Genomic DNA, 20,643 nt, shown 5'->3' with positions numbered 1-20,643 from the left:
TGACTTTGGTCCTGGACTGGCACCAGGGGAGAGGATCAGGGGCTGTTAAAACAAAATGGTTATTTTAGGAGCCTGAGGCTCACATGATGGGAATCTACCCGGTGTGTGTGTGTGTGTGTGTGTGTGTGTGTGTGTGTGTGTGTGTTGTTTTGGAGCAGAATGTACAATGCCAGGTGTTTGGGGAGCTACACAGATGAATAAGACATTTCTTGTCCTCAGGGAGCTCCTGTACAAGATATTTATTTTGGGATGTTATATGTGTTTTCTTGTTGAGTTAAACAAGATGTGTTTTCTTGTTAATAAAACACAAAATTAAATGTAGTATATGAGAGGGGGAAAATGATGTTCAGAGATAAAACAAGGAAAGAAAAAAACAACTTTGGTTAGAAAGTATATAAAGAATCTTTGTTCCAAGGAGACTGGGAAGGACCCAAGTCAAAGTGGGGAGAAAGGAGCCAGCCAAGAACACACAGGTGTGTGGCCTCACCTCTGTGCTGAATGCACACTGGCTAGGACAGAGGAAAGCAGCTGAGAAAACTGGGTTTCTTGGTTCAAAAGCACTAGGCTGCAGAGTCTGGTCCCTTTCTTAGCCCCTGTAGTCTGGCTGCAGCACCTGCCTGGCCTTGTCCTTGAGGCTTACTTTCCTTTACCAGTGTGAGTCCAGGGAGAGCCGGAGTTCACCAGAGCACCAAGCACAGATCCACACAGACAGATAGATACTCTGCTTTGCTTGGGGGTAGATGGATGAGGAGCAGGAGGGGGCTGTACATGAAGGTTGGGCTTATTTGATAGTGATTGTATATCAGGAAATGTTCCAAATGTGTTCAAAAGTTAACTGAGACTGGACTGGAGGCATGGCTCAGTGGCTAAGAGCACTTAGTGTTCTTGCAGAGGATCCAAGTTCAATTGCCAGCACCCACATGATGGCTCACAACTGCCTGTAATGCCAACTTCGAGAGGTACAGGGCTCTTTTCTGAGCTCTGCAGGCCCCAAGTACACACACAATACACAGGCATGCATGCGAGCAAGACACTCATACACATAACTAAATCTAAAATTAAAAAAAAGTCTTTTTTTTTTCTTTGAGGCAGGGTTTCGCTGAATAGCTCTGGCTGTCCTGGAACTCACTCTGTAGACCAGGCTGGCCTTGAACTCAGAAATCTGCCTTGAACTTTGTCTTCCAAGTGCTGGGATTAAAGGCATGCGCCACCACTGCCCAGCCCCCTCCCCCCATCTTCATTTTTATTAATGTTGTGTTATATGCCTTTAGATCCAGATCTCTGTGTGTTTAGACTAGCCTGTAGATAGTGAGTTACAGGTCAGCCAAGGCTACATAATGAGGCCCTCTCTAAAAATAAAATGAAATTAAAAAAAAGTAATTTTACTAAGAAGGAAACCAAGACATGGAGTGGGTAAAGTCTAGTTCAAAGTCACACAGCTCATAAATGACTGAGCTGGGTTTGCATCTGGGTAGTCACTACAGAGTGCTCTTTTCTCACGAGTTTAGGGTTTGCACTTTGTTGTGGTTTGCCTGGGTCTTGCTGGGTTTTAGAATCTGAGCTATGGCCAGGCATCCTCAGCAACTAGCCACCTCACTGCAGAAACGCTATCGACCCTGAAGATCAGAGAAGCCTCGGGAGCTGTGGAGCAATCCAGGGATACTCTCCTCCCTCTCAGCCAGGGCTTGCCTGGGCATGACCACACTCCCTCTGGATACCAGAAGAGGCATGCCTTTTAACAAACTCTCACAGCAGAGAGAATTCAGGAGGGGGTGGGTTTGGAATTTCCCTCACCCTGGGATGGCTTTCTGAATATTCCAGAGCATTGCTTTGGACAGCAGCTTTTGGAAGATCTGTCATTGTTTGAGTTGGGTGAGGACCAGACAGCCTTTGCGAAGTGATAAAAATGTTCATCATAGTTGAGCCCGTGAAAGACGGTGGAGGGTGGTGGCAATGAGACAGGAACACGGCAAGAAGTGGTACAGGAAAGGCGGAAAAGGAACCCTGGGGAGCAGTAGCCAGGAAGACACTGGGCAATCAGTGCTCCTTCCCAGAGATGCCAGAGAGTATAAGGGAGAAAGTCTTGGCAGGCTGCCCATAGATCCTGTGACTCGGACAAGGTTGTCCTGTCCTTATCATATGATCTACAAGTTATCTGTCTTGTATCTTGGCATTCAGTCCTTGGGTAGATTCCATAAGGAACTTCCTTGACATGGGATCCTGAGGCTGTCAGTAAAGACTATGCAGAATAATTAATGATTCTGTGGAGAAGGGACAGGAGGGGGGTGGGGTGGGGGTGGGATGCTGCCCTTTAACTGGCAAGGAAAGAACTTAGAAAAAAAAACAAGGAAGAACTTCCTAGAGTCAAAACTACCACACAGCAGTCCATTAGGGAGAAAGAAAGAGAATGATCAGTAATTTCAAGGTTTTAAAGCTGTAATGATTATACTGGAGTTGCCAAACTCTGAAAAGGGAGGAATTAGGTTGAGACTCTAAAGGGTACAGCTAATGAACAGCACTGGGGTTCTTGAAGCAACTCACAAGGGGAGAGTTTTTTTAGTCAATGACTATACATACAAGTGGAGCGTTCAGATGAGGGATTGAGGCCAAGGATGGAAGTGTGGGGCATGAGGTAGCACTCCAAGGCACAGATAGAAGTAGCAGGAGTCAGTGAAAGACATAAGGGGGTGAGGACAGAGAACTTGAGCCAGGAGCAAACAGGCAGAGACTGGAGGAGACTTGGTTGCTGGGGAGGCTTCAAGGTGTATGAACTTACACTAATAGGGTAAGATCAATGATGCTAAATTGTCCTTTAAGAATTAATGTGCAGGGTAGGCACCACGTGAACAGACAGGAGGGCTGAAATGAGAACTGCTGACTTCACATGATTCCCGAAGAAAGGCATAACCTCCACAGCAAAACCCTCCTTCCCTATCCTCACAAGGGATGTGGTTGCTGTGGCCATGTTCCAGGGGAGAGGTGGTTGTCTCCCCCTTGTCTTCCAGGCGTCTTCCTCTTCTCCCTCTGTCCCCATCCCCCAGCTTATGAAACTCACTGACTGTCACTGGAGAAAACAAGCTTTTCCTTAATTTCATATAGTCTCCTAGATCCCAATCTTCCTTTTTCCTTCCCTAGCTGAGCCCCTTGGCGTGCTCAGTCAGGCATTTCTCACACACAGTGTGTTTTTCTATCTCCTCACCAGACTGAAGACTAGTTGGAAGACCACAGCTTATTCATTTCTCTCCCACTGTCCTGCACAGAGCCTACTGCAGAACAGGGTGTTTATGAAGTGTGTTGGCAGACTTGATAAGTGTACGATAAGGGATCATATTAAACCTTAAAGCAGCTCTTTGAGGCTGAGCCAGTGAATGAAAATTGAATCCTCTTAGGCTCAAAGATTACAAATGACTTTCTTCCCCTCATCTAGCCAGAGGACCAAGCTTCAAACTCTAAGTCTTACCTCGGCATCCCTTGTGCCCTACATGAGGCAGCGCTGGAAACCTTTGAGCTGTTTTATTCTCAGCACTAAGGGAAGAAGGGTCTATTATCTGGCAATGCTGTGCCAGGTGTTTATTATGTAAGTGTGTGCTTCAAGAGACTAGCACTCACTTATATTAACCTGTAGGTGAAGATACTTAAGAGGAGAGAATGGAACTTGCACCCTTAACACACTGTAGGCATTATATTATGGGGCTGAAAGGCAAACCTAAGTTTGCCAGAGGTAAAAGGTAAAGTAGATTCCAACCTCAGGTTTACCTGCCTCCAAATTCCCCAGAACTCTTTGTCCTCACCGAGGCAGCCTGTAGTAGTCTCTAAGCAGTCAACCCGCTGGGCCTTGATTTAACCTCTGAAGAGGTTAGGTCTGTGATCAGTGCCCAGTCCAAGGCACTGATCTGTGAGTCTGAGGAGGGAGAGTTAATTATACCTGGTGCTCATGTAAGGACCAGAGGAGAGTCCCAGAGGAGAGTCATTTCCAGGGACTTGAAGGAGGGAACAAAGAGAACCCCAGAAGAATCTGTTCCTCTTCCTCCTGTTATTATTAAATGGTTACTGTGGGATTTATTGATTTATTGATGTGTTTTTTTTTCTTTTTTTTTTTTTTTTTTGTGGTTTTTCAAGACAGGGTTTCTCTGTATAGCCCTGGCTGTCCTGGAACTCACTTTGTAGACCAGGCTGGCCTCAAACTCAGAAATCCACCTGCCTCTGCCTCCCAAGTGCTGGGATTAAAGGCGTGCGCCACCATGCCCGGCGATTTATTGATGTTTTATAGGCTTATTTTAAAAACACACACCAACTACTTTGTACTGTTATGAACCGTCTTCATTTTGGACTTGACGTATTTAAGGGTTTTTTGTTTTTGATTTTGTTTTGTTTTGTTTTTTTGTTTTAGAAAAAGGAAGCTTCAGTTAAATGTGTGTTATAAGAAGCAATAGCTTGGGACTGGAGAGTTGGCTCCATGGTTGAGAGCACTGGTTGCTCTTGAAGAGGACTGGGGTTCAGTTCTCAGCACCCATATCAGGCGGCTTACAACCATCTGCAACTCCAGTCCTCCAGACTAAATCTTGATGCCCCTGAATACTGTTCCTAATTAATGGCTTTCTTTTTTTTTAATAATTATTTTAATTTTGCATGTTGGAGTGTTTGCCTGTATGCATGTCTGTGCAGCATGTGTGTACAGGGCCCACAGAGGCCAGAAGAAGGCATTAGGTCCTTTGGAATTGGAGTTACCGATGATTGTGAGCTGGGAATTGAGTCCTCTACAAGATCAGCCAGTGCTTATTCTTTACTGCCGAGCTAGCTCTTCTGTTCCACAGTGGCTTTCTAATGTTTATAAAATGACTGCTTTCCCAAACTTGTGGTTTCTTCTTTCGTCATCATGGTCATCCAGTGGCTCAAAGCCCTTTCTGTTTTCATAAAGAAAGGATTTACGCAAAGGATTTGACTGTCTGCAAGTTTTGGTGTTGGGAGGGATCCTGAAGCCAATCCAACATGGATAGGAGGGACTAGAGAGCTGCTCACCCTTTCAACGATCTATTTAGCATCCTTGTTTAATGGCCGTTTACCTCCATACAGGTCACAAACAAGGTCCTGCCTTGGGCCATCACTCCCATCCCTACTTTTGATCATCACTCCCACCTCTAGGACTTGAAGCTTTCTCCACTCCTCCCGAACACTCCAGTCTCATCTATCCTTGTACCCAGAAGCCAGACTCCCTCTTCAGGGCTCCAGCTCCCCTGTGCTGCCTGCTACAGTCGAGTGCAAGCTGTGTGTGGACCAAGGGTCTCTGGGAATGTAAGACAGCTGTGCAGTCTGCAGCCCTCAGCCCTCCTTTCAACAATGGAAGGGTCCTTCTTTCTTTCAAGATTTGGCTTTTCTGCTCTACTCTTTTAGGTCCATGCAGCACCTCATTGAATGCATCAGCCCATGGCTCTCCTTCAACCAGCTCAGTCTCTATCAGGCAGGAAATGTTGCCTCCATTTTGCAGAATAGAAGGCAAAGACCCTGGGTCGGGGTGGGGAATTCTAGGGTTGCTCTGTGCTCTTACCATCTGTGAGTGACTGATCCACGATCTCCTTTCCTGAGCCCCGTGTTCTTTCTACGCTGCAAACTTTATCCACATCTTCTCTTTCTTTCCTTATCTGGGGTAAACCACCTTCTCTGTGAGACATTCCTACCTTTAGTGAGTGTCTCCTCCTCCTCCTTGCCACAGAGTTTTGCACATAAACTACTATTGAATATCACATTGTCATAAAGTGGTAGATTTGGGACCTCCTTCTAGAGAAATATAATTTTTTCTTTCTTTGCAATCATTGAGTTCCAATGTTGTATGCAGAATAAACATTTTATGGCTGAATAAATAAACACAGGACTAAAACATATGCAGAGGAAGTGGGGAGACCTTCAAGCCAGGGTCAGAGCTTGCTTTTGGTTGCTAGTTCAGAGTGAGTAGGTGCTTTTTTGGAAAGCAGACATGAGGCTCTCCAAGATGAGTGCAGATAAGCTGGGCACTGTGACTCATGCTTCTAATGCTAGCATTTGGCAAACTAAGAAAGGAGAATTGTTTGGGTTCCAGGTCATCCTGGGCCACTTAAGGAGTTCTAGACAGCTGGAGATATAGAATAGACCCTTCTCCTAAATAGGATGCTGAACTAAAATAGCCGAGACAAAATATACCAGAGAGGAATGCCCACTTGAATGCCCCTCCTTCACTGAATAGTGAGAGTGATTTTGAGATCCACAAATCCTGGACAATCATCCAGGAAGCTCTCTATTCGAGGGCAGGGACTGGGGCTTCTCAGTGAAGACCTGTTGCTGAGTCCTTTGGAACAGAGCTACCAGGTGCTGCCTGATTTCCTTGGTTCTGGCCCCGTAGATGATGGGGTTGACCAGACATGGGAGCAACAGATAGAAAGCACTGAGCAAGTTGTGCACATCTTGGGAGGCAGTGCGCGCCACACGGTAGACAATGGATGAGGACATGGTGGAAGAGTAGACGGTGAAGATGACCAGCAGGTGGGAGCCACAGGTGTTCAGGGCTTTGGACCGTGCTCCACCTGATGAGATCCTGAAGGCAGCATGGATGATGCGGGAGTAGGAGGTGCCTAGCAGGAACATATCCAGGACTCGGTTGAAGATGCGAACAGTGAGTCCCACCGTCTTATTCAGCGAGATATCCCCACAGGAGAGCTTCATCAGGGCCATGTGCTCACAGGCAAAGTGGTGGATCACATCTGAGCGGCAGAAGCGAACCCGCGAGGCCAGCACCACCACTGGAGCAACAATGCATGTGCTCCTGGTGGCTGCCAGCACCACCAGACCAGCCAGTAACTGTCCTGTCACTATTTCTGGGTAGCGGAGAGGGTAGCAGATAGCCACATAGCGATCTAGAGCCATGACCAGGAGGATGTTGCAGTCAAAGACAATAAGGAAGTAGATGCAGAACATCTGTCCCAAGCATCGAGGGAGGGAGATGCGGTTGAAGCGTGTGGAGAAGCCGAAGAGCATGGGGGGCACCACGGTGGTGGCAGCACAGATATTGACAGCCAGGAGCAGGGCAATGAGCAGGTACATGGGCTGGTGCAGGCTGCGCTGGGATGCCACCGTGTGGATGACCAGGGCATTGGTGAAGAGAATCACCAGGTAGAGGCTGAGGAAGGGCAGCACCAGGAGGGCTCTGGCTTCCTGCATCCCTGGGAAGCCCATGAGGAGGAAGCTGGTGTAGGACTCATTGTAGGTGCCATTGCTCCACCCCGACATGACGCCTGAGGGCTCGGGGAGGCTCCAAGGAGAGGGGAGGGGCAGGATGCCGGGGTTCAGTCCCTGAAAGGCCCTGCTAGGACCTGCCCCAGCCTCACCAGGCTGGACTGGGTGTAGACATCAACTACAGCATTTCTATGGAGGAAATGGAGAGTTGTATGTTAGCACATAGTGGGAAACTTTAAGAAGTAACTACTTTCCATGGCCCTCCATTTTTTTCCCCTTCTTTTTCATTAATGAATTCTTACTGAAGACCTACTTTGTGCTAGTTTCTATACCAGGGATTTAGAACACCTGGTGAGTAATACATTATCTCTTGTCTTGAAGGAATTCAGATTGTACTGAACGAGATCAGAGTGGCAAGGGAGAGGATGCAATGAACCCATGGGTGCTGACACGAATCCCTTTCCATTCTGGCTGCCGCTGATGTGACAAATCCCAAGGTGGGGGAGAACCCACGCTCGAGTAGTCTTGCTATACAGGAGTTACAGAGGAGGTGGCTGGACATTTGTTGTGGCCCCTGGTGCTGTGCCCACCTGAAGACATGGAAAGGCATTAGGTTGGGAATGAGAGAGAGAGAGCGAGAGCGAGCGCTTTTGGTAAGAGTTGACATGTCTTCCACACCCCAACGGGAGATAGTTTACCACAGCAGGAAGCTACAGGGTACTTCTTACATTAAAAAAAAAAAAGCCTAGAAATGGGGGTGAGAGACAGTTTCTTTCTTTCGTGACGGCCCCATCTGATGGAGCCATTCAACTCTTTTCCCTTGGTTCTTCCTTCCCCTGACTCTTTCTTCCTCCCACCCCTACCATCATATGATGCTCCATTATCTTCAACCCTGAGTGTACAGCCATCTCCTTAGAAATGCAGACCTCCTAGGTTGCAGATCCATCCTAGGTTGACCCCAGAGTCTGAGCAGAGGAGGGTGTGGAGTGGGGACCCTGGGCCTGAGGCTTAGGCTGAGGTTATGACTCGGGGCTTAGGTTCTCAGAAAAGTGCATGGAGTGATAAGGAGGTCAGGACACCTCATATTTCAAGTCATTTAGTGGTAGTGAGAAAGGGACAGGGGTGGGGGCTGAGCACTCATTCTTGTTTTTCTCTGGGCTCCCCTGGAATCACAGGACCAGAGACCTTTTGGTATCAGAGACCTGTGGAGCTGAGGAATCTGTGGGCAGCAGAAGAGGGCAGACACTTAGGAGGAAGAGTCAGGCCCTTCAGCAGGGATGTGATTCTCTGCCGGGTGCCTTGGTCAGAGCACAGCTCACTGATGTTGGAAAGAACAATGGCTTATGTAGGTAAGGCTTTATTTTGTTTTGAAGCCCATTTTATTTTGGAGTGTCTATCTGCTTGTAAAACAACCCGTCTTACCACAAGTCTGTCCAAGTTTGGGGCAGAGCCCATCCTTAGGAAGGACTTTTTATGGAGCTACCATCATCTCTCTGAATATTCCTCCTTTGTTCCTGGGTGTGCTCCCAGGAACCACACAGAGCCCATTTAATCTATAAAACCTGTGTTTTTGTTTGTTTGTTTGTTTTGAGGCAGGGTGTCTCTATGTAGCCCGGGCTGTCATGGAACTTGTTCTGTAGACCATGCTGGCCTCAAACTCAGAGATACATCTGCCTCTGCCTCCTAAGTGATTAAAAATGTATGCCACCACACCTCTAACCTTTTAGAGGAGGCTTTAGGGATAGGAGTTTGTTTTGGTCTAAATGTGGTCCTGACAGGACAGGGTACTGGGTGTGGGTTCCCTCACCTCGAAGGAGGCAGCAAAAAGCATAGCTGACACTGCAAAGAAGAAAGAGCATTGGACTGGAGGAAGGCCAGGCTGGGAAGAGGATGACCCAAAGCTGGAGTGTGCTGAGCTTATGGGGACAGCATGGTGGGGATATGTCATGGGGAAACTTGGTCCTGCCACCCACTTGTGTGACTCTGGTGGTCAAGGGATTTCAGCAATCCTAGCTGTGAGGGGGGGAGTTACAATGTTGGCTTTTTAGGATGGTGAAATCTATGAGGCTGATGTGAGCAACTTTTTTCCTCTTTCTCTTCTCCCTCCTCCTCTTCTCCCTTCTTTTCCTCCTCCTCCTCCTCCTCCTCCTCTCTCTCCCTGTTTCTCTCTGTTTTAAAGACAGGATCTCGGGCTGGTGAGATGGCTCAGCGGGTAAGAGCACCCGACTGCTCTTCCGAAGGTCCTGAGTTCAAATCCCCGCAACCACATGGTGGCTCACAACCATCTGTAAGGAGATCTGACTCCCTTTTCTGGAGTGTCTGAAGACAGCTACAGTGTACTTACATAGAATAAATAAATAAATATTAAAAAAAAAGATGTGTTATCATGTCACTTCATGAGTATTTATAAAAAAAAAAAAAAGACAGGATCTCATGTCTTCCAGGCTGGCCTGAAACTCACAGTGTAGCAGAGGATGACCTTGAAACTGTCCTCCCTCTTCTATCTTCCAAGTGCCTTCCAAGTGCTGTGATGGCACAGGCATGAACCGCCACACCAGGCTTGATGCTTCTTTCTCCATGCTCCCTTCTAGTAAGTGAAAGAAGTGAGCTCCAGGCCTACCCCCAAGTCCTGGACACGAAGAGAGAGTTTGGGGACAGAGGAAGGGCCACTGCCTTGGTTGGTGTGCATAGACACATACTCTACTCCAGAGTTCTAGACAGATCATGCAGTCTCAGTCCCCATATGTCAAGAAAAGGGACGTTCAGTCTTAGATCCCTTTCTTATAGCACTGGCTATGTTTTCTGTGAGGACAGACACCCTGTCCTGCTGGCCTCAGGCACACTGAACTGCAGGGTGAATGTAGTTGTGTCTACATGTGGAGGAGAGGATGGTTGTGAAAGAGAGGGGGTTTGATGAGTGAGACATCTGAGAGGCACACCTGTAGAATTTGTCTACCTCTGTGCAAGAAGAGAGGAATAAGTCAGATTCAGCCGGCTACAATACGGCTTTGGGTTCCTCTCAGAAGATGACTTAGAAGACATAACCAACCTCAAAGGCTCTGAAAACCAGTGTTAGAGACTGCGAATGTGAATGCGTGCTCTTGTTTCCCCCTGGATTGGAAGTGGTGAAGCACTGGGCCAGATGAACTGGGCCAGAAGGAGTTGGCTGCTGCCCTCGTTCCTCTCCTCTCTGACAGCCTCCCCACACCCCTGCTTGGCTAAGCACACAGGCTCCTACTTACCAGGACTCATACAGGCAGGGGAAGTAAAGACTGGTCAAGTCAGTCCCCAGTTGCCAGGGTGAGTTAAATTCTTTCTATGCCTCCCTGAGGGGAACAAGGGCTCTGAGGCTCCCTTTCAGGTCTGACTTAGCCAATTACCAGGGCCCCAGTGGTCACCAGGATCCTGTAGGTGGGGATTAGTGTGAGTGAGAACATCTCCTGACAGAGACTAGTTAGGCAACAGGGAGGTACTTGTATGCAGAGAGTAGTTTGCCAAGACTCAACTCTGACTCTCTCACCCACTCCTTCCGCACCTTTTCGTCCCTATGATGGGTCAGCAGCCCATCAACCCCACTGACTCCATATTCCCACAGCCAGGTTGACACCTTGTGCCTGGCCCTGTTTAACTGCTTGTTGGAAGTTTCCGTAGATCACACTGTGCACTGGAGTCATGCTCTCATTTCCAAACACTGCCATCCTTTGGTGTTTCCTCTGTTAGAAATGCTCCTACTGAGGCCCTTGGTCTTGCGAAGATCATATGCCCCAGTACAGGGGAATGCCAGGGCCAGGAAGTGGGAGTGGGTGGGTTGGGGAGCAGGGCACGGGGGGTGGGGAGGGTATAGGGGGCTTTAGGGATAGCATTTGAAATATAAGTGAAGTAAATATCTAATTAAAAAAAAAGAAAGAAATGATCCTACCATTAGAGAAAGGACTGAAGGAGCTGAAGGGGTGTGCAACCCCATAGGAAGAACAACAATATCAACCAACCAGACTCCCCCCCCCCCCCAGAGCTCCCAGGGTCTAAAACACACCAACCAAGGAGTACACATGGAAAGACCCATGGCTCCAGCCTCATATGTAGCAGAGGATGGTCTTGTCAGGCATCTGTGGGAGGAAAGGTCCTTGGTCCTGTGAAGGCTCCATGCCCCAGTGTAGGGGAATGCGAGGGTGGGGAAGTGGGTGTGGGTGGGTGGTTGGGGGCACAGCCTTATAGAAGCAGGAGGAGGGGGATAGGATGGAGGGTTTTGGAGGTGGGTGGGAAAGGGGATAACATTTGAAATGTAAACAAATAAAATATCCAATTTAAAAAAGAAGAAGAAGAAATACTCCTACCACCCATGTTTTCCAGGATGGGACAGAGCTAGCAGTCAGAGCCAGGAAAGCCATCAATGGGTGCCCCTGTTTCATACCTGCACCCATGACTCCTTCTACCACTAACCACTCTGTCCTTGTTAATAATATTTCTAGTGTGATCATTGTGACAGTAGCTTGTAGCTTGTGACTATTCTGTCTGACACTCAGTAGGTGAGAGTGCATTGGCTAACTTTGTCTTAGTCTGTACTCACTTGATAAAAATGAAATGTCCTTGGCTTGTTATATATCCTTTCTCTTTTTCTCTTCCTCTTCACCCTCACCTTTGAGACAGGGTCTCACAGTGTAGCTCAGCCTGGCCTAGAACTCACTGTCTTCCTGCCTCAGCCTCCCAAGTGCTAGAATTACAGGCACACCACTTATAATTTTCTGATGTTTGTACATTGGCTGTGTGTATGTGTGTGTGTGTGTGTGTGTGTGTGTGAGAGAGAGAGAGAGAGAGAGAGAGAGAGAGAGAGAGAGAGAGAGAGAGAGAGAGAGAGAATAGCATGTGTGCATGAACAGGATATTCATTGCAATTTAGTAAAAGAGTCTCAATGTTTTGCTAGCTTAACTTCTGTTTTGTTTTTGTTTTTGTTTTTAAATTGGAAATATATTCTTTTCTCATACACTATATCCCAACCACAATTTTAACTCTGTCTTTGTGAAAGTCTTCCATGATATAAATCTGATCATCTGGTCTATAGAGTGAGTTACAGGACAGCCAGGGCTAAACAGAGAAACCCTGTCTTGAAACAAACAAACAAACAAACAAACAAACAAACAAACATCTGATTGCTTGATGCTGGCTTTCCAGCTTGCTTCCCACTGTTCCTGCTTTAATACTAAGACCTACTGTGTGTCATCTCCTGAGAACACAAACTACATCAAGCTGTGGCCAGATACAATGATCTAATAATGATCTCTCTCTCTCTCTCTCTCTCTCTCTCTCTCTCTCTCTCTCTCTCTCTCTCTCTCTCTCTCTCCCTCTCTCTCTTGATATAAATAGGTAGCCTGACTGGCCAGGAACTCCCTGTGTAGACCAGGCTGGCCTCAAAAAACTCACAGAGATCTGCCTGCATCTGCCTCCTGGGATTGAGGGAGTACACCACCATGCCTGGCCTGTAAACTCTTATTTAGTTCTCATAACCTAAGAGAAGAGAGAGGCTCTGGGTCTTTTGTTTGTTTGTTTGCTTGTTTCTTTGTTTGTGGCATCTGAGGAAATGGAGTCAAATCCATATAGAAGAATCTGAAAATTCCTATTTGAGCTTCATTGTTCCCCATCCTGGACTATTTGTAGGACTCTTATCCCCGGACCCAAAGAAGACAAATAACAAGGAGAGCCCAAGGACTTGAGTCTCACTCAGAAGGGGAAATGAAATAGACTTTGGAGGTGGAGGGAGGGAGGGAACTGGATGGAAGAGGAGGTGGGAGGAGAACCGAGCAGGGGTAAGGAGAGCAGGGGAGAGAGAATGAGAATCAGCATTGGGCAGTGGGGTACCTCTAGGATGTGCTAGAGACCTAGGACAGGGGGCAGGGGAGGCTCCAGGGAGTCTGTGGAGGTCACTCTAGTTGAGACTCCTAGCAGTGGGGGGGGGGGGGTATGAAGCCTAAAATGGCTGCCTCTTGTAGACATGAAGGACTCCCAGTGGAGGGAAAGGGACAGCAACCAATCCACAAAACCTTCTACCATGAAGGGCAAAGGTCATCACTGCCTATCTAAAATGTCACGTCTATAATATTTCTTGTTCTTCTTGTTCTTGTTCTTCTTGTTCTTGTTCTTCTTATTCTTGTTCTTCTTGTTCTTCTTCTTGTTCTTCTTCTTTCTTCTTCTTCTTCTTCATCTTCCTCTTCCTCCTCCTCCTCTTGTTCTTCTTCTTGTTCTTTTTGTTGTTGTTGTTGTTCTTCTTCTTGTTCTTGTTCTTGTTCTTCTTGTTCTTGTTCTTCTTCTTGTTCTTCTTGTTCTTCTTCTTCTTGTTCTTCTTGTTCTTGTTCTTCTTGTTCTTCTTGTTCTTCTTCTTCTTGTTCTTCTTGTTCTTCTTGTTCTTCTTCTTGTTCTTTTTGTTGTTGTTGTTCTTCTTGTTCTTGTTCTTGTTCTTGTTCTTCTTCTTCTTCTTCTTGTTCTTCTTGTTCTTCTTGTTCTTGTTGTTGTTGTTGTTCTTCTTCTTGTTCTTCTTCTTGTTCTTCTTGTTCTTCTTCTTGTTCTTCTTCTTGTTCTTCTTGTTCTTGTTCTTCTTCTTCTTCTTCTTGTTCTTCTTCTTGTTCTTCTTGTTCTTGTTCTTGTTCTTCTTGTTCTTGTTCTTGTTCTTCTTGTTCTTCTTCTTGTTCTTCTTGTTCTTCTTCTTGTTCTTCTTGTTCTTGTTCTTGTTCTTGTTCTTGTTCTTCTTCTTGTTCTTCTTCTTGTTCTTCTTGTTCTTGTTCTTCTTCTTCTTCTTCTTCTTCTTCTTCTTCTTCTTCTTCTTCTTCTTCTTCTTCTTCTTCTTCTTCTTCTTCTTTCTTTCTTTCTTTCTTCTTTCTTCTTTCTTCTTCTTTTTATCCCAGGAAAGATCCCTCAGTGGTTTTCAAGTTTGTCTTCCCAAGATAGCCTTTATGGAGCTGAGCCATCTCCTACAGTTCTTGAAAGTGCCACAAGAGGATGCTAGTGGGAATTTATATAATTGTTATAATTGGTCCAACAGTTTGCAAGGAATCAACTAGGAGTGACTGAGAGGAGGCTCAGCTATTTATTCATGTAAATATTTATTAATACTAAATGATTACAAATTTCTGGTTGTCAAAGAATCTGTTAAAGTAAAATACAATTTAGAGATACAAACCCTAAACTAGAATATTATACTTTATGATTTAAGGCAATTCATTTTTAATCTTACTTCATATGATCATACTTTTGTTTCAGGCTAAGAGAAACATTTTTTTATTTTTTTATTTTTGCCAGTTGGTGATGGTGACACTCACTTTTAATTCCAGCACTGAAGGCAGAGACAGGCAGATTTTTAGGCCAGCCTGGTTTATTTTATTTTATTTTTTTATTTTTATTTTTTTTCAGCCATATTTGTAGAGTGAGTTCTAGGATAGCTGAGCTATGCAGAGAAACCCTGTCTTAAAACACACACACACACACACACACATACACATACATACAGAAAGAGAGAGAGAGACACACAGAGAGAGATTTTCAATTAAAATGTATTGTATTTTAAACTAAATGAGTGTGTGTGTGTGTGTGCGTGTGTGTGTGCACATTAAGGCAAGGTGCCTGTGGAGGCCAGGAGAGGGCACTGGCTATCCTGGAGCTGGAGATACAGATTGTCTCACATGGTGCCGAGAATGGGCTTTCTACAAGGGCAGTATGCTTATTTAACCACTGAGCCGTCTCTCCAGCCTCCATTTTATTTTAACATTTATTTTTATTTATGTACATATTTGTTTATTCATGTGTGTGCCATGTACGCAGGTGCCCTAGGTGGTCAGCTAGAGTTATGGCAGCTGCGAGAGACTTGACATGGGTGCTGGGAACAGAAAACAAAACCCCTGAGGAGGGGCAAGTGATCCCAACTGCTGAGCCATTTCTCCAGCCTCCACTTAAAATTCTTAATAATGCATCTGTATTATTTAATAAGCTGTGTCTTTTTGAGCCATGGCACCTTCAGAGACCATGTGGTAGCAAGTAGAGGCCTCTTCTATCCCCTCCCCCTACTTACTAGCAACAATATTGATCTTTTCAGTGCTAAGGATCAAATCCAGGACCCCGAGGGGCATGCTATGCATGTGTTCTGCCACGATAGCCCCAGACACTTTTAATAACAATAATTTATTATTGTTTGGTTTGATACAGGGCCTTAATATGTAGATTTGGCTGACCTAGGACCTGCTAGACAGACCAGGCTGGCACAAATTCATGCCTGTCCTCCTGTCTCTACCTCTCAAGTGCTGAGATGATAGTTCTGGGTCACCACTTCCAGCCTCAATAATATTTATTTTTCTCAAGAATAATTTCACAACAAAATTGCCCTATGGATTTTCTAAGTCAGGGATTTTCTATATGATACCAATTGAAATCGTCTGGATAGTTAAACAGGAGGTTTTAGACTTAGTCCTATTGAGAATCAGCGTGAGCCATGACCTGGGACAATAGTAAATTACCTTGGAATAGTCTGTGAATAGCCTGACATTTGATTCTTTTTTGAGCATGGAGAACACTTTTTGTTAGTTTATGTACTTAGTAATAGACTCTTTTGAAAAGCTGGCACCCAGATGTCAAGATGCATTCTTAATTTTTATTTTTAAAGGTTCATTTTGTTTTTCTAAGACTCCACGTTTAAAACACCATCTGCAAACCTGCATCGCATGAAGGTCTTTTTGGGTGAGAGCTCTTAGAAGGAATAGACACGGATGTCTTCACTACATCTCAGTAGCTTTAACACGATTTGCTGTGTAACTGTGGACACACTGATGCTCTTCCTGAGCACAGACGGTATCCGGTGTTCTGATGATGGGGAGAACAGTGCTGAAGGGGCTGTTGGTACACGCCCCCTCTCCCTCACCTCTATTCTAGGTGACTGGAAGTTTGTGGGAAGGAGCAATCAGAGGGATAATGGAATTCGTGTGATCTGAAAGCGGGCGGGCCAAAATGAGAAAGGAAAGCCGCAATGATGGTGGGACATATGGGGCACAAGGGAGACAGTGGGTGAAGGGGACAAATTAGAACATGGTATCATGGACACAAGTGTAATGAAAATGCCATGGTGAAACCTATTGTTTTGTATGCTAAATTAGTTAAAAACAAAACAAAACAATAAACCTAGTAAGCATGAGCGTGGTGGTAGCCGTTTGGTCCCTCTGTACCCATTTCTTGCCTTCCTCAGTTTCACCAGGAATACTGAGGGGCCAACACGGACTGATCATAGGAGATTCAGGGGCCTGCACTCAGGAATGACCTTACCAGGTGCTGCCTGATTTCCTTGGTTCTGGCCCCGTAGATGATGGGGTTGACCAGACATGGGAGCAACAGATAGAAAGCACTGAGCAGGTTGTGCACATCTTGGGAGGCAGTGCGCGCCACACGGTAGACAATGGATGAGGACATGGTGGAGGAGTAGACAGTGAAGATGACCAGCAGGTGGGAGCCACAGGTGTTCAGGGCTTTGGACCGTGCTCCACCTGATGAGATCCTGAAGGCAGCATGGATGATGCGGGAGTAGGAGGTGCCTAGCAGGAGCATATCCAGGACTCTATTAAAGGTTCGAATAATGAGTCCCGCTGTTTTATTCAGCGAGATATCCCCACAGGAGAGCTTCATCAGGGCCATGTGCTCACAGGCAAAGTGGTGGATCACATCTGAGCGGCAGAAGCGAACCCGCGAGGCCAGCACCACCACTGGAGCAACAATGCTTGTGCTCCTGGTGACTGCCAATACCACCAGACCAGCCAGTAACTGTCCTGTCACTATTTCTGGGTAGCGGAGAGGGTAGCAGATAGCCACATAGCGATCTAGAGCCATGACCAGGAGGATGTTGCAGTCCATAGAAACCAGAAAGTAGATGCAGAACATCTGTCCCAAGCATCGAGGGAGGGAGATGCGGTTGAAGCGTGTGGAGAAGCCGAAGAGCATGGGGGGCACCACGGTGGTGGCAGCACAGATATTGACAGCCAGGAGCAGGGCAATGAGCAGGTACATGGGCTGGTGCAGGCTGCGCTGGGATGCCACCGTGTGGATGACCAGGGCATTGGTGAAGAGAATCACCAGGTAGAGGCTGAGGAAGGGCAGCACCAGGAGGGCTCTGGCTTCCTGCATCCCTGGGAAGCCCATGAGGAGGAAGCTGGTGTAGGACTCATTGTAGGTGCCATTGCTCCACCCCGGCATGACGCCTGAGGGCTCGGGGAGGCTCCAAGGAGAGGGGAGGGGCAGGATGCCGGGGTTCAGTCCCTGAAAGGCCCTGCTAGGACCTGCCCCAGCCTCACCAGGCTGGACTGGGTGCTTAGGTTTTCATGAGTCTCCAATATTTCTAGAGGAAAAAGAAGACGTTTAGCCTTATTTAATGAGATCCTTCCACAAATCATTGCTTGCATTTCAAATAAATCACAGGAGGAGATATTGCATGCAGAATTCCTGGGTCAAGTGATAGTCACACTTCTTTTTTGGATGACAATTGGATTTCCAGAGATGTTGAATGAATCTTGTCACTGACTTTGTGGTGCTTGTACCGAGCCACCATGATTTTAAACAATGGTGGTTGTAAAGTGACATTTTATGGTTGACTTCGTTGTCTATTGGGAACTTAGTATTTACCTCGTCGTTTAATCGTCAGTCATTATGTATTTTTGAAGCATGGCTTATAAATCTTGTTAGCATTTTCACTTTGCTTATGGTACTATTTTTTTTTTTTTTCGAGACAGGGTTTTTCTGTATAGCTCTGGCTGTCCTGGAACTCACTTTGTAGACCAGGCAGGCCTCAAACTCAGAAATCCGCCTGCCTCTGCCTCCCAAGTGCTGGGATTAAAGGCGTGCGCCACCACACCCGGCTTGCTTATGGTACTATTAAGGCCAAAAGTTTGTATTTATAAAATTAATTTAATTGGTATTTTTTAAAATAAATTATTTCCTTAGCTTTTAGCATAGACAATCCTGTCTTATTCAAAGGCCAAATAGATAGTAAATGTATTTTGTTATTCTTTGGGATATGAGTTTTAATTTTTGCATCTGCATGTTTGTATGAGTGTGCTTGCCTGAAGGTATGGAGACCAGAGGTCAACACTGAGTGTCTTTCTGTATAACTCTCCACCTTATTTTTGAGACAGGTTGTTCACTGTGCTGGCTATCCTGTCTGGCCATGGAGCCCCTGAGATCCACCTGTCTTGATTCTCATGTTTGTTCAGCAAAAACTTTACCTTGTTCTAGTTAAATCTTGTTGCTGTGTTAAAACATCATGAAAAACAAGAGAGAGACTTGTGGAAGAGTTTATTCTGGCTTATAGTTCCCGAGAGAGAGAGAGAGAGAGAGAGAGAGAGAGAGAGTCCACAGAGCTCGAAGCCAAGGGTCCACATCTGCACCAGCACACAAAGCGCACACACACATGCACACGCACGCACGCGCACACACAGAGGAACCAGAAGCAAAGTGAGACTACACGGGCTGCAGAGCAGTGGTTCTCAACCTGTGGGTCGTGACCTCCATGGGGGTTGCTTATCAGAGATCCTGCACATCAGATATTTACATTACAATTCATAACAGTAGCAAAATTACAGTTATGAAGTAGCAATGAAAATAATTTTATGGTTGTGGTGGGGGTCACCACAGCATGAGGAACTGTATTAAAGTGTTGCAGCATTAGGAAGGTTGAACGCTGTTATAGAGTTTTTGAAGGTCTACGGTATAGACCCACGAAGCGTGCCCCCCAATGACATAACTTCCGCACCTCTTAAAGGTTTTATAATCTCCTCAAACATGAGTTCAAGTGGAAGACATTGCTCATTCAAACCGAGACACACACTGAGCCATCTTTCCATATTCAAGGTTTTATGAGTTCTGACGTGAAATTCATTTGATTCATGACATGATAGTTTAACTTGGTTTTATCCAGATAACAGCACTGTTCCACTTATCTGTCACTTCATGTTGCTGTCTTAATTCTAGATTGAGTTATTTTATGTGGCAGAGGTTTTTATTTTTATTTTTAAGACGTACATTTGTGTGTGTGTGTGCATGTATGTATGTGGTGTGTGTGTGTGGTATGTACACATGTGTGCAGGTGCTCGAGGAGACTAGAAGAGGATGCTGGATTGCTGGATATCCTGGAGCAGCAGCTACCCAACATGGCTTGTGAGCCATGCAACATGGGTGCTAGAAACTGAACTCTGATCCTCTGGAAGAGCAGCAAGTGCCCATAAACACGGACCCATCTCACCAGCCCCGGGGTTGTTGTTTTTGTTATTGTTATTATTATTATTTAGATAGTGATGTTCCATTTCTACTCATGTCAGTATCATGCTATTTTCAAAATATTTATTGTAACTCACCACATGACTTCCCCTTTAAAGTGTAAAGTTCAATGTCTTCTAGTAACTTCATGACCACCACGATCAACACTTGCAACGCCCCAGATAGAAGCTCTGTGTCCATCTACAAACTCTTGACAATGAGTTGCTAAGTTTCCTTCTGAGTCAGTGGATTTGTCTACTCTGGACATTTCCCATTAGTTAAATAAGAAAAAATTAGGTTTTTTTTTTGTTTTGTTTTTTGTTTTTTTGTTGTTTTTTGCAGCCGTGTATTTGAACTCTGGAGTGCTAGCATTACAGCTGTGTCCCACCATACCTGGTTTGTGTTTTTCTGACTGTTATCCATACTGTAGTACATATCAGTATTTTATTCAGTTTTTTTCCTTAAAGACAGGTTCTTTCTACATATCTCTGGCTGTCCTGAAGCTCACTATGTAGCCCAAGCTGGCTTCAAACTCAAAGAAATCCTCCTGTCTCTGCCTCCTGAGTGCAGGGATTACAGGCATGCCAGCACTCCCTGCTTATTTTATTAGCTTTGAGTGGAAGAATAATACATTCATGTAGACAGCTCATCCCGTCTACCCACTCACAGTCAGGGGACATTTAGATTATTTTTCTTTTCTGGTTATTACAGTAATGTTACCACGAGTATTTTGTTTCAATGTATTTTTCTTGGTTATGTTCCGAAGATTAAATTGCTGGGTCATAGATAATCCAATGCATAATCTTTCTTCTTTTCTCGTTTTACCCCCTTTCCCTCCCTCCATATTATTATTGTTATTATTATTACTACTCAGATAGGATCTCACTATGTGATCCTGGTTGGTTTGGAACTCACTATGCAGACTGGCTGAATTTGAACTCATGACTCTCCTGTCTCTGCCGCCAGAGTGCTGGGATTACAGGTGTGCATCACTGGGTCTGGCTTGTGTTTTCCTGAGCATCTTTTCATTTGTCTGCTGGACACTTATTCATTTTCTCAGGAGAAATGTCTATTTGCTGCGTACCTTTGACCATTTTAATCTGGTCTCTTTCTGGTCACTGAGTTGTTAGAACGCAGCACCATTTTGATTACTGTAGGGTCATTATTTAG

General features: G+C 45.6%; 2 protein-coding genes across 2 annotated transcripts; both read right to left on the bottom strand.

Moving 5' to 3' along the window:
- Positions 1–6,252: 6,252 nt before the first annotated feature.
- On the bottom strand, positions 6,253–7,257 carry LOC110297994 (olfactory receptor 52K1-like). Its single transcript, XM_085842543.1, has one exon. It carries the CDS (start codon positions 7,255–7,257, stop codon positions 6,253–6,255), a length of 1,005 nt encoding a protein of 334 aa, XP_085698669.1.
- Positions 7,258–16,467: 9,210 nt separating this feature from the next.
- On the bottom strand, positions 16,468–17,418 carry LOC110299310 (olfactory receptor 52K1-like). Its single transcript, XM_021168985.2, has one exon. It carries the CDS (start codon positions 17,416–17,418, stop codon positions 16,468–16,470), a length of 951 nt encoding a protein of 316 aa, XP_021024644.2.
- Between the last annotated feature and the right edge of the window lie 3,225 nt (positions 17,419–20,643).

Source organism: Mus caroli, unplaced genomic scaffold, assembly GCF_978045245.1.
Source record: "Mus caroli unplaced genomic scaffold, Mus_caroli_1 scaffold_8, whole genome shotgun sequence".
Classification (NCBI taxonomy): Eukaryota; Metazoa; Chordata; class Mammalia; order Rodentia; family Muridae; genus Mus; species Mus caroli.
The sequence above is the reverse complement of the archived record's forward strand: the minus strand, read 5'-3'. Positions and strand labels throughout refer to the sequence as shown.

Excerpts from the sequence above, each read along its gene's own strand:
- LOC110297994 (XM_085842543.1), bottom strand. The coding sequence starts at position 7,257 with ATGTCGGGGTGGAGCAATGGCACCTACAATGAGTCCTACACCAGCTTC.
- LOC110299310 (XM_021168985.2), bottom strand. The coding sequence starts at position 17,418 with ATGCCGGGGTGGAGCAATGGCACCTACAATGAGTCCTACACCAGCTTC.